Below are 16953 nucleotides of genomic sequence, written 5' to 3' on the forward strand. Positions count from 1 at the left end.
TAAGGCATCAAGGGATCACAAATTTAGCATTGGAGGGCAGCGTGGAGGGTAAAAATCGTAGAGGGAGACCAAGAGATCAATACACTAAGCAGATTCAGAAGGATGTAGGTTGCAGTAGGTACTGGGAGATGAAGAAGCTTGCACAGGATAGAGTAACATGGAGAGCTGCATCAAACCAGTCTCAGGACTGAAGACCACAACAACAACAACAACCGCTTTCTCTGGCTTCTAAGTGTAATTTGTAATTAGTCTAATAGGTATTCACTTTACTATAACAGCACAGCTCTATGCTACTCTAAGAAATGCCTAAGAGTTTCCCATTTTTCTTTTAGGGTCGTACCGGTACGTGGTATCCTTGGAGTTGATTGAGAAAAGCAACAAAAAATTCGTCTGCAGTGGTTCGCTCATCGCGTCTCAATTCATAATGACTGCAGCTCACTGTGTGAGAGAATCGCACGGTGACTACTGGGTGAGTAGAAGCAGTGGGTCAGCACACGCCAGTCTGTATTGCAGCTTTCAGTTCCAGTTCGAAGGTACTCATAAGCTCCTGTGACTAGATCAGTATTTAATGCTAAGGAATGACCTCTTCGTCCCTGACGATGGTAGCCAGCAATTTTTTGAATATAGTAAGTAGATTGCTGAGTTTTATATTGGTTTTGCCTAAGCAGCATTGCACCAAAGCTTGACTGTTGTTTTGATTCTGCGTTGGTGTAAGACAAAAACGTCTCGTAGATCGTAACGAAACTGGATAGCTTATGAGCTCCATCTTGTCAATAGCACTCAAAAAACCCGCGTCCACTTTACGTTATTTGTTTTTTGTCACGGTCAGTAAGAGTTTCCAGTACTGCCTGTGAACTAGTTAGCAATATGCGAGTTTTGTTACGAAAGTCATCAGAAAAACCATCAACCAGAGTATCAGTCGTAAATCAGATCGCAGTTTTGGCCTACTCGTTGTACGATATCTCTGGTCTGCTTACTAGCCCTGCCACTTCGCTCTTCGTCACTTACATTTCCTTTTCCACATCCAAAGCAGCGATATTATCTGTAGCCTTCCCTACACTCACCGCTGTAGGCCCATAAAGTAGATGTAGACCCTAATTAACGTGAACAGCTGTAGATCCTTTTGCTCACGAAAGTTAAATTACAGCGCGCACTCCCCAACTGGCGATAGATACCATTTATCGACGGCAGCGTGGTTTGCTTTCATCCACAGACTAACTACTATTAAGTCAGAATAATCACTTTATGTTTTCACAATCAATCAATAGATTGTACTGTATATGAGCAACTTTGCCCTGAAGTGATTCAGATGAGCTCGAAATCGAAGCAACTGAACCCGCGAGGGAACATTACCGTCAAACAGTCTGAAGTCGTTTTGATCACTGGTGAGTCACCTAGAACAGACAGTGGTTTCTTGTCCTACATCGCTGAGGTCGCGGGACTCAACTGCAGTGTGGTGCCCACTGTATCAATGAGTCGCTGCGCTAAGTCCTTCTGCACATGCCCACTCCCTATTACGTCCATCATACTCACTAATGAAAACCGAAACTCTTGGAAACAGAAAACACTAAAATAGCGAACGAAAAATGAAAAATTGCAACAATAAATTTAATGTTTATGCCTTTTCTAATATGACAACACACACTCCTGTAAACACGATCTGTTAGCAGTGAGTGGTAAGACGCCAGGTTCCAAAAACTGAACCAGAAAATACTATTTATAAAAATCGTGCTGCAAATATTTACGAATTTCCTTAGGACATCTTTAGTAATAGTGAGAAACGTCAATAAATGCAAATAAACGAACTGTACAATTTTAGAATTAGAGATTGAGAATTTAATATAAGAAATCAAACAAATGAACAACACCATTTTAGAATTAAAAACTTAACTATTTAAGTGATGGTCACAAACAACCTTCGACTGAGTCCAGTGGTACAGGTTCATCTTATATTAACGAACACAGTATCAGCCAAAACAGGGATAAAAATACACTCCTGGAAATTGAAATAAGAACACCGTGAATTCATTGTCCCAGGAAGGGGAAACTTTATTGACACATTCCTGGGGTCAGATACATCACATGATCACACTGACAGAACCACAGGCACATAGACACAGGCAACAGAGCATGCACAATGTCGGCACTAGTACAGTGTATATCCACCTTTCGCAGCAATGCAGGCTGCTATTCTCCCATGGAGACGATAGTAGAGATGCTGGATGTAGTCCTGTGGAACGGCTTGCCATGCCATTTCCACCTCGCGCCTCAGTTGGACCAGTGTTCGTGCTGGACGTGCAGACCGCGTGAGACGACGCTTCATCCAGTCCCAAACATGCTCAATGGGGGACAGATCCGGAGATCTTGCTGGCCAGGGTAGTTGACTTACACCTTCTAGAGCACGTTGGGTGGCACGGGATACATGCGGACGTGCATTGTCCTGTTGGAACAGCAAGTTCCCTTGCCGGTCTAGGAATGGTAGAACGATGGGTTCGATGACGGTTTGGATGTACCGTGCACTATTCAGTGTCCCCTCGACGATCACCAGTGGTGTACGGCCAGTGTAGGAGATCGCTCCCCACACCATGATGCTGGGTGTTGGCCCTGTGTGCCTCGGTCGTATGCAGTCCTGATTGTGGCGCTCACCTGCACGGCGCCAAACACGCAAACGACCATCATTGGCACCAAGGCAGAAGCGACTCTCATCGCTGAAGACGACACGTTTCCATTCGTCCCTCCATTCACGCCTGTCGCGACACCACTGGAGGCGGGCTGCACGATGTTGGGGCGTGAGCGGAAGACGGCCTAACGGTGTGCGGGACCGTAGCCCAGCTTCATGGAGACGGTTGCGAATGGTCCTCGCCGATACCCCAGGAGCAACAATGTCCCTAATTTGCTGGGAAGTGGCGGTGCGGTCCCCTACGGCACTGCGTAGGATCCTACGGTCTTGGCGTGCATCCGTGCGTCGCTGCGGTCCGGTCCCAGGTCGACGGGCACGTGCACCTTCCGCCGACCACTGGCGACAACATCGATGTGCTGTGGAGACCTCACGCCCCACGTGTTGAGCAATTCGGCGGTACGTCCACCCGGCCTCCCGCATGCCCACTATACGCCCTCGCTCAAAGTCCGTCAACTGCACATACGGTTCACGTCCACGCTGTCGCGGCATTCTACCAGTGTTAAAGACTGCGATGGAGCTCCGTCTGCCACGGCAAACTGGCTGATACTCACGGCGGCGGTGCACAAATGCTGCGCAGCTAGCGCCATTCGACGGCCAACACCGCGGTTCCTGGTGTGTCCGCTGTGCCGTGCGTGTGATCATTGCTTGTACAGCCCTCTCGCAGTGTCCGGAGCAAGTATGGTGGGTCTGACACACAGGTGTCAATGTGTTCTTTTTTCCATTTCCAGGAGTGTATTTCCATTAGCAGATGTTTCATACCAATAAACTAACACAAACGGATGTTTAGACGTTTGCAGACAACCTTGTAAACATTCAGTTATTGGCTCAGAGCAGGCAACGAGCCAATATTAAAGAACACTTGAACACAAAGGGCATCGATAAAAGACGTTCAAATAAATTTAAGGTCAAATACCCAGCTTGTTGCAACCAGAGTTATGTATTTAATCCTGTGAACCCAAGCTACACCAAATAATACTTCTACATTGCAAACAGGGCACCAATCCAAGAAGCAGGAGTATTTCTAACGTAAATAGGCAGAATTCCTATGAACGTGTATGAATATGACTGACAAGTGAGCCAGATCGCCGACACAGCTTCAATTAAGATAACTGAACTTGCCTGCATGCTAAGTACACAGTGCAGGCGCAACTCATGATATTCATGAAGTATCTACAGAACACAAAGGCAACAGACAATCATAATTGAGAAGCAAAACAAATTTACGAATGTATACCAGTATATGCCTCTTAGCAAGTTCGCGGTTAACTAAAGCATAAAACAGGCAGCATAAGAACACCACGACAGTGTGGAAAAGTCCAACTACCGTCTCGTACAGTCACACATTAAGATTCTCACCGCGGTAGCTCATTCTATTCTGCCTGCAACTTCCGTTGATAGCAAACGGCAGACATAGTACCGAGGCCATCTTCCACCAAGTTCGAGCGCCGTATCTCCCACATAAATTAACAACTTGGCAAGGACTTTCGCTCGAAGTGCTATTCGGCTCAGGCAGTTGCTTTTCGTGCAAATTTCCCACACAACCGACAGTCGTTGTTGGGTGGCCGTCCTCCTGCAGAAGGTCGGCAGCAAATTTGGAGGCCGCCGGTCCGGGACGGCGTTAAATCGACGTGGCACAGCGCGCTCTTGCTCGAAGCGGGACGCTAAGCAACTCGTAACTTCGCTACAGGCAAAGGGGCTACGTAGCGCACATCGAAAGCACACATCACTCAGCCTGTCATTAGGTTGTGACTATTCTGTTGCATCCGGTACTCAACCTTCTTTATTGTGACAGAATGCTATGTTGTTACTGGAAATGTCTAGTTAAAATGGGCTTACTACAATACTGGCCATTAAAATTGCAACACCACGAAGACGTCGTGCTACAGATGCGAAATTTAAGCGACAGGAAGAAGATGCTGTCATATGCAATTGATTAGCTTTTTAGAGCATTCACACACCTCCAACGTGCTGACATTAAGAAAGTTTCCAACCGAATTATGATACATAAACAGCAGCTGACCGGCGTTTCCAGGTGAAACGTTCTTGTCATGCCTCGTGTAAGGAGGAGAAATGCGTGCCATTACGTTTCTGACTTTGATAAAGGTCGGATTGTAGCCTATCGCGATTGCGCTTTATCGTATCGCGACATTGCTGCTCGCGTTGGTCGAGATCCAATGACTGTTAGCAGAATATGGAATCGGTGGGTTCAGGAGGGTAATACGGAACGCCGCGCTGGATCCCAAGAGCCTCGTTTCACTAGCAGTCGAGATGACAGGCATCTTATCCGCATGGCTGTAACGGATCGTGCAGCCACGTCTCGATCCCTGAGTCAACAGATGAGGACGCTTGCAAGACAACAATCATATGCTCGAACAGTTCGACAACGTTTGCAGCAGCATGGACTATCAGCTCGGAGACCGTGGCTGCGGTTACCCTTGATGCTGCATCACAGACAGGAGCGCCTGCGATGGTGTACTTAACGACGAACCTGGGTGCGCGAATGGCAAAACCTCATTTTTTCGGCTGAATCCAGGTTCTGTTTATCGCATCATGATGGTCGCATCCGTGTTTGGCGGCATCGCGGTGAACGCACATTGGAAGCGTGTATTCGTCATCGCCATACTGGCGTATCACCCGGCGTGATGGTATGGGGTGCCATCGGTTACACGTCTCGGTCACCTCTTGTTCGCATTGACGGCACTTTGAACAGTGAACGTTACATTTCAGATGTGTTACGATCCGTGGCTCTACCCTTCATTCGATCCCTGCGAAATCCTACATTTCAGCAGGATAATGCACGACCGCACGTTGCGGGTCCTGTACGGGCCTTTCTGGATGCAGAAAATGTTCGACTGCTGCCCTGGCCAGCACATTCTCCAGATCTCTTACCAACTGAAAACGTCTGGTCAACGGTGGCCGAGCAACTGGCTCGTCACAATACGCCAGCCACTACTCTTGATGAACTGTGGTATCGTGTTGAAGCTGCATGGACAGCTGTACTTGTACACGCCATCCAAGCTCTGTTTGACTCAATGCCCAGGCGTATCAAGGCCGTTATTACGGCCAGAAGTGGTTGCTCTGGGTAATGATTTTTCTGGATCTATGCACCCAAATTGTGTGAAAATGTAATCACATGTCAGTTGTAGTATAATATATTTGTCCAATGAATACCCGTTTATCATCTGCATTTCTTCTTGGTGTAGCAATTTTAATGGCCAGTAGTGTACTTTATGGGTTCAGTTCAACAACGGTTTATATTTACGAAGAACATTCTTTCCCTGTTGATATTGCCTTATATTTTGCTATTATTCCTGTGCCAAGTGGTTCTGAACTTCCGCCTTACATGATGCAGACCTTCAGATTATCCGCCGGTTCCCTCTCCCCAGCCAGAATGCTGCTCTTTCCTTACGTACGTATACCTGAATGGGGACTATGCCTGGTTTTATTAGAATGGCCGCTGCTGTTATTCGTCTATACTCCGCATGAATTGCGGAAACAAAATTATTTTCATACCACATAGGCTCTCTCTGGTTTAATTTGATCTTTTATTTACTATATGAGGCTGGTTCATAAGTTCGTAGCGTTTCCGTTTTGAATTTTGGTATTCCGATTGCTAGAGGTTTACTTATAAAATGTGAGCATTCCACCATCGTGCGACATTTGCATACAGTGGAAAAGGTTCAGAAATCGGGTGCAAGGGTACCGCATGCTCTAAGGCAAAATTACAGAAATCAGTGGGTGGCCATATGTGCATCTGTGCCTTCTGGATATGAACTGGCTCATGAACAACACTGGCTATTCCTATCCTGTATCGGTACGAATGACGAGAAATGGTCTCTTTATGCTTAAGAAAAAATATGAGTGGTTGAGGCCAAACAATACATACAAGAACTGCGCGCTCGAACAAAGATGATGTTATGCATTTGGTGGAACTGCGACGGTAGGGTGTTCTGCTAATTGCTTCTTCGAGGTATAACCATTACTGCTAACGTATGTTGTCAACAACTGAGACGTCTTCCAGACACAATCCGAGAACAATTACCGAGAATACTACGTGAATTCATGCCACTCCAAGATAAAGCCCATCCGCATTCTGCTAGACTCACAAACAATACTACGGAAGAGTTTGAGATTTGGTATTTACTCTTATTAAGGACGACGAGGAAGGGAGGACCCACCAATGTTACTTTCTTTTCACAAAAGCTGTTTATTTAACAATATGTAATCATACATTTTATTTTCTTTACAAATTAACAAAGTTGTGAAATGAATAAGCTTTTGCAAGAGCAATCAAAACAAGAGCAACATACAATAACTACAAGGGCCCGGACCTGAAGCACGACCGTTATCGGATGAAACATCGGTGTTCACTACCGCGCTGGACACTGAATACCCTCCTGCAACACATGGAAACATAAGTAATATTGATGACAAGAGTGTTAAAATTATTCAAATGACGTAAGCATTTTGTTTTCTACACTACTGGCCATTAAAATTGCTACACCAAGAAGAAATGCAGATGATAAACGGGTATTCATTAGACAAATATATTATACTACAACTGACATGAGATTACATTTTCATGCAATTTTGGTGCATAGATTCTGAGAAATCAGTACCCAGAACAACCACCTCTGGCCGTAATAACGGCCTTCATACGCCTGGGCATTGAGTCAAACAGAGCTTGGATGGCGTGTACAGGTACAGCTGCCCATGCAGCTTCAACACGATACCATAGTTCATCAAGAGTAGTGACTGGCGTATTGTGACGAGACAGTTGCTCGGCCACCAATGACCAGCGTTTTCAATTGGTGAGAGGTGTGGAGAATGTGCTGGCCAGGGCAGCAGTCGAACTTTTTCTGTATCCAGAAAGGCCCGTACAGTATCTGCAACATGCGGTCGTGCATTATCCTGCTGAAATGTAGGGTTTCGCAGGGATCGAATGAAGGGAAGAGCCACAGGTCGTAACACATCTGAAATGTAGCGTCCACTGTTAAAAGTATCGTCGATGTGAACAAGAGGTGGCCGAGACGTGTAACCAACGGCACCCCATACCATCACGCCGGGTGATACGCCAGTATGGCCATGACGAATACACGCTTCCAATGTGCGTTCACCGCGATGTCGCCAAACACAGATGCAACAATCATGATGCTGTAAACAGAACCTGGATTCAGCCGAAAAAATGACGTTTTGCCATTCGTGCAGCCAGGTTCGTCGTTGAGTACACCATCGCAGGCGCTCCTGTCTGTGATGCAGCGTCAGGGGTAACCGCAGCCATGGTCTCCGAGCTGATAGTCCATGCTGCTGCAAACGTCGTCGAACTGTTCGTGCAGATGGTTGCTATCTTGCAAAACGTCCCCATCTGTTGACTCAGGGATCGAGACGTGGTTGTACGATCAGTTACAGCCATGCGGATACGATGCCTGTCATCTGATAGTGATACGAGGCCGTTGGGATCCAGCACGGCGTTTCGTATTACCCTGCTGAACCCACCGATTCCATATTCTGCTAACAGTCATTGGATCTCTACCGCCGCGAGCAGCAGTGTCGCGATAGGCTACAATCCGACCTTTATCAAAGTCGGAAACGTGATGGTACGCATTTCACCTCCCTACACGAGGTATCACATTAACGTTTCACCGGGCAACGCCTGTCAACTGCTGTTCGTGTATGAGAAATCGGTTGGAAGCTTTCCTCATGTTAGCACGTTGTAGGTGTCGCCACCGGCGCCAACCTTGTGTGAATGCTCTTAAAAGCTAATCATTTGCATATTACAGCATCTTCTTCCTGTCAGTTAAACTTCGCATCTGAAGCACGTCATCTGGGAGGTTCAAATTGGTTCAAATGGCTCTGAGCACTATGTGACTTAACATCTATGGTCATCAGTCCCCTAGAACTTAGAACTACTTAAACCTAACTAACCTAAGGACATCTGCGTGGTGTAGCAATTTTAATGGCCTGTAGTGTAATTAGGAAACTGTATGTCTAAAAGTTCAAGGTTAAGATACGCACCTATGCTTAAAGGTTAAACAAATTAGGGAACACCTGTGACAATGATAAGGCTTGCTTCAAAGCGAGTAACCTTTTCATTTCAATCAGCAGTCAAGGTGCGACTGGATCCCTACCCGTCTCTTTTGACATTCTTATTCTGACTAAAGCTCTGGTGACAGTGGGCTGGTAATATCTTAAAAGTTAAATAGCTTCTTCGTTATGAAGGCCGCTCAGAAGGAACGTTTTAAAACATTACGTATGCGTGCTTATTACAAGAGAACTCACTGGGCGGAACCAGATCCGATTGCAAATACACCAATAATGACCCGGTGATTCAAAGACAGGAACGCACAGCTTAGAACAACAGATAGTTCAGATTATCTCAAATACAATTACAATCAAGGAATTGAACCAGTTAACATTTAAATCTAACACGACCCCTATTTGTCTAGTGGCAACCTGCGCCTTGGTACAGTTGTTCCGACTGTATTTCCGACCAGGAGCTGATTCATTAAAACATTAATGATCGGGTATAAACTAGAAAGGAAGGGCAATATAATATCAGTGCTAATTTTTAACAACTAGTTTCTAGTACAATACTTCGGTCTATATTTGCGACCAAAGAGCCGACCGAGTAAAACTCTGAGGGAGATCGGGTAGACAATGACAGCAATCTCTTCGAGGATTACAGAATGTTACTCCCCCTTTATCAACACGCAGCTGCATGAATCCACAGTGCGTCGCGTCGTTTACTGACAAGGGAACCTCCCCATCGCACCCCCCTCAAGATTTAGTTATAAATTGACACAATGGATAGGCCTTGAAAAACTGAACACAGATCAATCGAGAAAACAGGAAGAAGTTGTGTGGAACTATGAAAAAATAAGCAAAATACACAAACTGAGTAGTCCAAGTGTAAGATATACAACATCAAGGACTATGTAAGCTGAAGAGCGCCGTGCGATTAGTAGACGAAAGGACGTGCCTCTCCAATAGGAACCGAAAACATTTGATCGCAAATTCATAGGTCAACCGATTCCTCCACAGGAAAACACGTCTGAAATATTCTATACGTCACTGGTGACGGCATGTGCGTCACATTACAGGAATATGTTGTCGACCCACCTAACTTGCACACTTGGCGAATGGGTAAAAAGTTTCTTCTACCTTGCCCGATTTAGGTTTTCTTGTGGATGTGATAATCACTCCCAAAAAAGTGATGAAAACGTTGAGTTTGTCACATAAACGGCAACAAATGAATGCAACAGTTTCACAGTCGCACAGTTTTCCCTGTGCCCTGTCAAAACAAACGTTTTTAACGTTTTCAAGTTTTTCCGTGTGTAGACCGTCAAATCCTGCATGTGTCCAAGCAAATCTGAACATGTCCTGGAATTTTGGAGAGCAAAGTTGATCATGTCTGAGTGCATGAACTTTCATAATTGTCTGAAAATAAAAAATTAAAATTTTCAGTCGAGGGAGGATTGAACCAGAGAACTTCCGTTCCGTAGCTGCTCACGGTAACCACGGGACCACAGTGCTCCTCAGTGCACGCGTATCTTGATGTGGCTTATGTTGCACACGGACTACTCAGTTTGTATATTTTGCTTATTTTTTTCATAGTTCCATACAATTTCTTCCTGTTTTCTCAATTGATCTGTGTTCAGTTTTTCATGGCCTATCCCTGTGCCAACTTATAACTAGATCTGAGGGGGGTGCGATGGGGAGGTTCCCTTGTGAGTGGTGCCGATGACAGCCAGGTAGAAGAGGGCAGCCAGGCCACGAGCGGTCGTCCGACATGAATGTTGCCAACCAACCGACGGGATGTCGGCCTGCTGCTTGTAGTCGACACTGACTCCGGTTAAGTACTCCGGTATCTTCGCTCTGCGCAGGCCCTCCTTGCGCAGCTCGTGGCTTCGAACGCTCGGACCTCGTGACCGCCTGTTATCGTGACGCTACCGCCAATCCCCAAACTTGGTGCCTCCTCTCTCAGGTCAGCGAAATCGTATATATATATATATATATATATATATATATATATATATATATATATATATATATATATATATATCGGCAAGCAAAGAGCTTGTGAAGACACAACCCACAGATACTAATGCTTCCTCATAGATATTGGCAAGAGGGATATTTGATACTACCCTTGAGCTAGTGACGCTAAGCAAAACAGTCTACTAACTTAATGCCGCCATGACTCAGAGTTGAGTTGCGAATTGATTCCGAACCCATCTTATTCACCTGATCTTGCGCCCTCAGTTTCTCACCTTTTCCGTTCTCTATTGCACAACCTTCAAGGAACTTCCTTTCCGGATGAAAATGATCTCCGGACATGGTTCATCGAGTACTGCAAATGAAACCCAAGGAATTTCTACAGTCGTGAAGATCGCAAGTCATTCCAGGGTTGGCAGAGTGTTGTACATAGTGATGGTGAATATACACTACTGGCCATTAAAATTGCTACACCACGAAGATAACGTGCTACACATGCCAAATTTGACCGACAGGGAGAAGATGCTGTTATATGCAAATAATTAGCTTTTCAGAGCATTCACACAAGGTTGGCGCCGGTGGCGACACCTACAACGTGCTGACATGACGGAATTTTCCAACCGATTGCTCATACACAAACAGCAGTTGACCGGCGTTGCCTCGTGTAAGGAGGAGAAACACGTACCATCACGTTTCCGACTTTGATAAAGGTCAGATTGTAGCCTATCGCGATTGCGGTTTATCGTATAGTGACATTGCTGCTCGCGTTGGTCGAGATCCAATGACTGTTAGCAGAATATGGAATCGGTGGGTTCAGGAGGGTAATACGGAACGCCGTGCTGGATCCCAACGGCGTCGCATCACTAGCAGTCTAGATGACAGGCATCTTATCCGCATGGCTGTAACGGATCATGCAGCCACTCTCGACCTGAGTTAACAGATGGGGACGTTTGCAAGACAACAACCATCTGCACGAACATTTCGACGACGTTTGCAGCAGCATGGACTATCAGCTCGGAGACCATGGCTGCGGTTACCCTTGACGCTGCATCACAGACAGGAGCGCCTGCGATGGTGTTGGTTCAAATGGCTCTGAGCACTACGGGACTTAACTGCTATGGTCATCAGTCCCCTAGAACTTAGAACTACTTAAACCGAACTAACCTAAGGGCATCACACACGTCCATGCCCGGGGCAGGATTCGTATCTGCGACCGTAGCGGTCGCGCGGCTCCGGACTGTGGCGCCTAGAGCCGCTCGGCCACTCCGGCCGGCTGCGATGGTGTGCTCAACGACGAACCTGGGTGCGCGAATGGCAAAACGTCATTTTTTCGGATGAATCCAGGTTCTATTTACAGCATAATGATGGTCGCATCCGTGTTTGGCGACATCCCGGTGAACGCACATTACAAGCGTGTATTCGTCATCGCCATAGTGGCGTATCATATCACCCGGCGTGATGGTATGGGGTGCCATTGGTTACACGTCTTGGTCAACTCTTGTTCCCATTGACGGCACTTTGAACAGTGGACGTTGCATTTCAGATGTGTTACGACCCGTGGCTCTACCCTTCATTCAGTCCCTGCGAAACCTTACATTTCAGCAGGATAACGCACGACCGCATGTTGCAGGTCCTGTACGGGCCTTTCTGGATACAGAAAATGTTCCACTGCTGCCCTGGCCAGCACATTCTCCACATCTCTCACCAATTGAGAACGTCTGGTCAATGGTGGCCGAGAAACTGGCTCGTCACAATACGCCAGTCACTACTCTTGATGAACTGTGGTATCGTGTTGAAGCTGCATGGGCAGCTATACCTGTACACGCCATCCAAGCTCTGTTTGACTCAATGCCCAGGCGTATGAAGGCCGTTATTACGGCCAGAGGTGGGTGTTCTGGGTACTGATTTCTAAGGATCTATGCACCCAAATTGCGTGAAAATGTAATCACATATCAGGTCTAGTATAATATATTTGTCCAATGAATACCCGTTTATTATCTGCATTTCTTCTTGGTGTAGCAATTTTAATGGCCAGTAGTGTATTATTGATGACTAAAGTCTCTGGTCTATATGTTTGTTGCATTTATTAAAGTTATGGATAAACTCTAGGAACTACTTCTACATCAGCCTAATGCATTCTCTTTATGACAGCACTTCACAATGCTGTGATTGATTTCAACCAGCCACTTGCCATCTTCGTGTAAGAATGCGTGCAGCTCTCCTACAGAGAGGCCCAATGTGTCTGTGTAAGCAGGGCAACAAATCGCGCAGTTTTAGTGGTCTTTAAATAGAAAGCGAAGTTGTGAGACGTCCTGCGTGTGAAACTCTACAGAAGACTGTCGTGCCTGGTACATGAATGATGATGTCAGTACAGCGAGAGCTGTGAAGTCATTGTGACCGACTCCGTACATAGCAGCCCAGGCAGAGGCACGACGCTTGCAAGGATGAGCGAATAACGACAGGAACAAAATAATGCCCCCTTGTTGCACAAAGAACGGAACATGTGTTAAAGATGAGTACTTTTAAGGAACAGGCAGAATTACTTGATAGTCAGTCTCTACTGTTACGCAGCTTGAAAGTGTGTGTTGCTTGTGATTAGTTGACTGATTGCTTAAATAACTGAAACATTAAAACAATTGTCATCTGGGCTTTCGCTGGCTTATAGTAAGAGAATTAATATAATTACTCTCACAGGCTATCGGAAGCACGCTATGAGCAATCGCATCACTAAGAGAGACTTGTTTTCCCTTAGTGAAGCGTTTCGTATTGTCAGCTTTGACATTTTTTTCCATGTGGTGTATGTGAGTGCTGCGATAGTTGTAAGAAACAGGGAACAATGGGAAACTAAATGTTACCTTTGAAACAAATTCTCTGAAGACTGCCACAGGAATTAACACTAGGTTCTCTGTTATCCTCGTGTATCAATGATACCTCACACAACCCTAACGCCATGCTTCTATGGTGTGACTTAAAAGGCAGACAGGTTAACGTGCCTTACATATGCACAACGTTGTTGTGGTTTTATGTGCATATCGACTGAAGGTTGTTGTTAGAGATATTAATAACATGCACAGTTTAATACGGCTCGCTGTTCGTGCATGCTTATGTGCCGTTTTTGCTCGCTATTCGTACATGCTTATGTGCCGTTTGCTATAGACCAAACGGTGAGGAGTCCAGTTACCAACTGCAGGGTAATGTAGTTTCTCACCAATCAATCGGATTACATCTGTTTTTGACCAATGTGTGAGCGTCTTTATCGATATCTCAGCGTAACTTTATTGCTCTTTGAGAGCTACCATTCGTCATGTAACAGACTTTTAAGTATTTCACTGTCTATCACTTCGTTTTGGTCTCTCTTTTTGCCAGTATTTATCTTGTATCCCCGATCAAGCCTGATTATCTTTGTCAGTCATTATTTACAATGCATCTACACAAAAACTGGTAACAAAGATACTCATTCTGTATTGTTTTGAATAAAACTAGATTTTTCGTATGTTCATCTGAAGGTCTATATTCCTTTAACGAGAAGAAAGATAATTTAAGGATTGTATGTACTAAACGATGTCGATATTTCTTTGAATATTTTCACTTAGTAACTTGCTTGTGTTTTTCAGGCAATCGCCGGTGTCCTGAACCGAACCATCAATGAACCAACGCAGCAGAAACGACGAGTGGTCGAGCAAATTCCACATAAAAATTATTTTGTAAGAAAGTGAGTTTCACTATGCCTGCTACGTAGTATGGCACTGACGAAATGCTAGATGATTGAAAGACACCAACAGATAGGGGGGTGGTGAGCAGGGATTGGGGAAGTGGATGGAGATAGAGAATATACAATACTAGGATGAACATATAGTCCATATAAACTCATCTGGGAGTACTGTGATGTCCGTTATGTGCAAAAAATTAAGAAAAAAGAGTGAGACTGTAGTACATACAACAATGTTGTGCCAAATCAAACAGAAAATCCTATTGCGTGGAGAAATTTAAACAACGAAAAATGAATTACGAATGCAGTGTTTTCCATTCAATAGGTTTGCCGTTCCAAATGTAGACGTGGCGGTACGCTTAAGGCTGTAGATCACTTTCGCACTGAATAAGGTACAGACTTCTATCCAGCCATGTGATTAACCTAACTCACTGTAGCCCAGCATAGTTCTTGTAAAAAGGGAACGGCCGATTAGCTTTGCCATCCTTGTCGAATTCGAGCCAATGATTCGCCACTATTTCCACCGTCACCGAAAGATATTATTCTATCTTCCTTTCTTCCTTTGCCTTTCATCTTCCGTCAGTTCAAGTATTCGTGCGAAAATTCAGTCTGAAATTTCTTCTCATAAAAACCCCTTAATACAGAGGCGTCTAGAGAAATGTAAGTCTCTTTGATAGTCTACATTAATGGAACAAAATGACATACTGTTACAATTCCTACACAGGAAGGTTGTTTTATGTGGTCATAGTGACCTTCATTAACAGGCAAACAACGTCGTAAATGAATTTTATTAAATTTCATTCAGGTACTTACTCGATTACAGGATGGATGATCCTTAAGAAAACCTTTAGACATCGCTAACTACAAGCATAAAAAATGTTGTAATAATCGTAGACACCAATAACGGAAAACTGGAGTTCCTTAACTGGAGCGTTCTTACAAAGGGAAAAACCGGAATACATCACATGGAAATTTCGAACACATTCTCAGAAAACAAAGCAATGACACTCATTCATCAATTAAAATATTTTTACTTTAGCAATCCTCTAATGTTTTGAGTTTGAAAGGCTATGCCGGTTTATCTACTTTCTCTAAGCGACAGTTTATTTTGTCTTTAAAACACAAGCAACGGAAGTAAGACAGTACAAAGAGTATAAAGGGGCAGTCCTTCGTCAGTGCAGCGTAGAGATAGCCTTCTTGATACAAACATAAAGGTGTTAGCAATTTTTGTCTTTTCACATTTTTACAGCAATATCCCTCGCAACGACGTGGCAGTCTTCATTGTCTACTCTCCTTTTATTATGAATGACTACATTCAACCAATAAACATGGAGATCGCGCCTACAGGTAAATATAATCACTGTACTATGAAGTAATAATAGGCAAGTGAAATATATTTCATGAAACACTTGTTTTCCGTAGGTAACCTCTTTGTCTTCGTCACTGGTTGGGGGACACTTAAAGAACATACTCCACCTGGAGATGTTTTGCGTTATGCAACGTCAAAAATCATGCCTCGTGATGAATGTCTGAAACATATACCCGAACTCCACGACCGCTCTATGTGTGCCACTCCAACACATGCAGAAAGTCATGGCTGTTTGGTAAGTACTGTTATATAACTTCCATATTCGAAGGATGAAAGGTCTGTCATGTCACTGTGGCTTAAAACTGTTTTCAAAAGGGATATACACAGCTGGGCAGAAACGGTGGTTGAGGTTCAATTAGTGTACAGCCCATTCTGAGTTGGATAATCTATCTGACTGACCATAAAAGCTGAACAGAAGATATCTTTGTACACTACCCTAAAAAAACAGTTTCAAAAGTTAAGTGATAGCTGTGAAGGTGAGAGAGATGCTATGTATTCGAGTTACGCGGAGTTACGAGCACCGGAATGAGTTTGAGAGGTGTCCCATTGTAGGTTTACATTTGACCAACTCTCAGATTGTTCAGTACTCAGATTTTTGGGCCATTCGGATATGCTAGTTACCCAGTGCACGTGGTCTTGAGGGCAGCCGTACTCGTCACCAAGTTTCCAGTCTGCCAAGTCTGGACACGGCAAGGAAGGATCACCATATATTGCCATCTGGTTTCTGTACAAATTGTAGATAGTCTTTCACTCCCTGTATTTTACCCCTGCCACCTCTAAAATTTGGAAGAGAGTATACCAGCCACCATTGTTAAAAACTTTGTCTAAGTGTACAAATGATATAAATCACGGTTTGCCTTTCCTTAACCTATCTGCTATGAAAAACCTTAGTGTCAGTATTGCCTCGCATGTTCCTACAACTCTCCAATATCCTAACTAATAGTCCCCAAGGTCGCCATCTGCCAGTTTTTCCATTCTTCTGTAAGGAATTCGTGTTAGTGTTCTGCAACCATGACTTATTAAACTGTTTGTTCGCTAATTTTCACATCTGTCAGCACCTGCTTTCTTTGAAATTGGAATTATTATATTCTTCTTCATGTCTGATGGTGTTTCGCCTGTCTCAAGCATCTTCCTCAGCAGATGGAAAAGTTCTGTGATGGCTGACTCTCCCAAGGCTATCACTAGATCAAAAAGAAAGTT

General features: G+C 44.6%; 1 protein-coding gene across 1 annotated transcript in view; it reads left to right on the forward strand.

Annotated features, from left to right (window-relative positions):
• Positions 1-16953, forward strand: part of LOC126232622 (coagulation factor IX-like) — a 79442-nt gene that overhangs the window by 20139 nt on the left and 42350 nt on the right. Inside the window, exons 3-6 of the mRNA XM_049942809.1 lie at positions 333-469; positions 14290-14387; positions 15634-15731; positions 15807-15988. Of these exons, the coding sequence (XP_049798766.1) occupies positions 333-469; positions 14290-14387; positions 15634-15731; positions 15807-15988 (515 nt within the window). The remainder of the gene's footprint in view (positions 1-332; positions 470-14289; positions 14388-15633; positions 15732-15806; positions 15989-16953) is intronic.

Source organism: Schistocerca nitens, chromosome 1, assembly GCF_023898315.1.
Source record: "Schistocerca nitens isolate TAMUIC-IGC-003100 chromosome 1, iqSchNite1.1, whole genome shotgun sequence".
NCBI classification, from domain to species: domain Eukaryota; kingdom Metazoa; phylum Arthropoda; class Insecta; order Orthoptera; family Acrididae; genus Schistocerca; species Schistocerca nitens.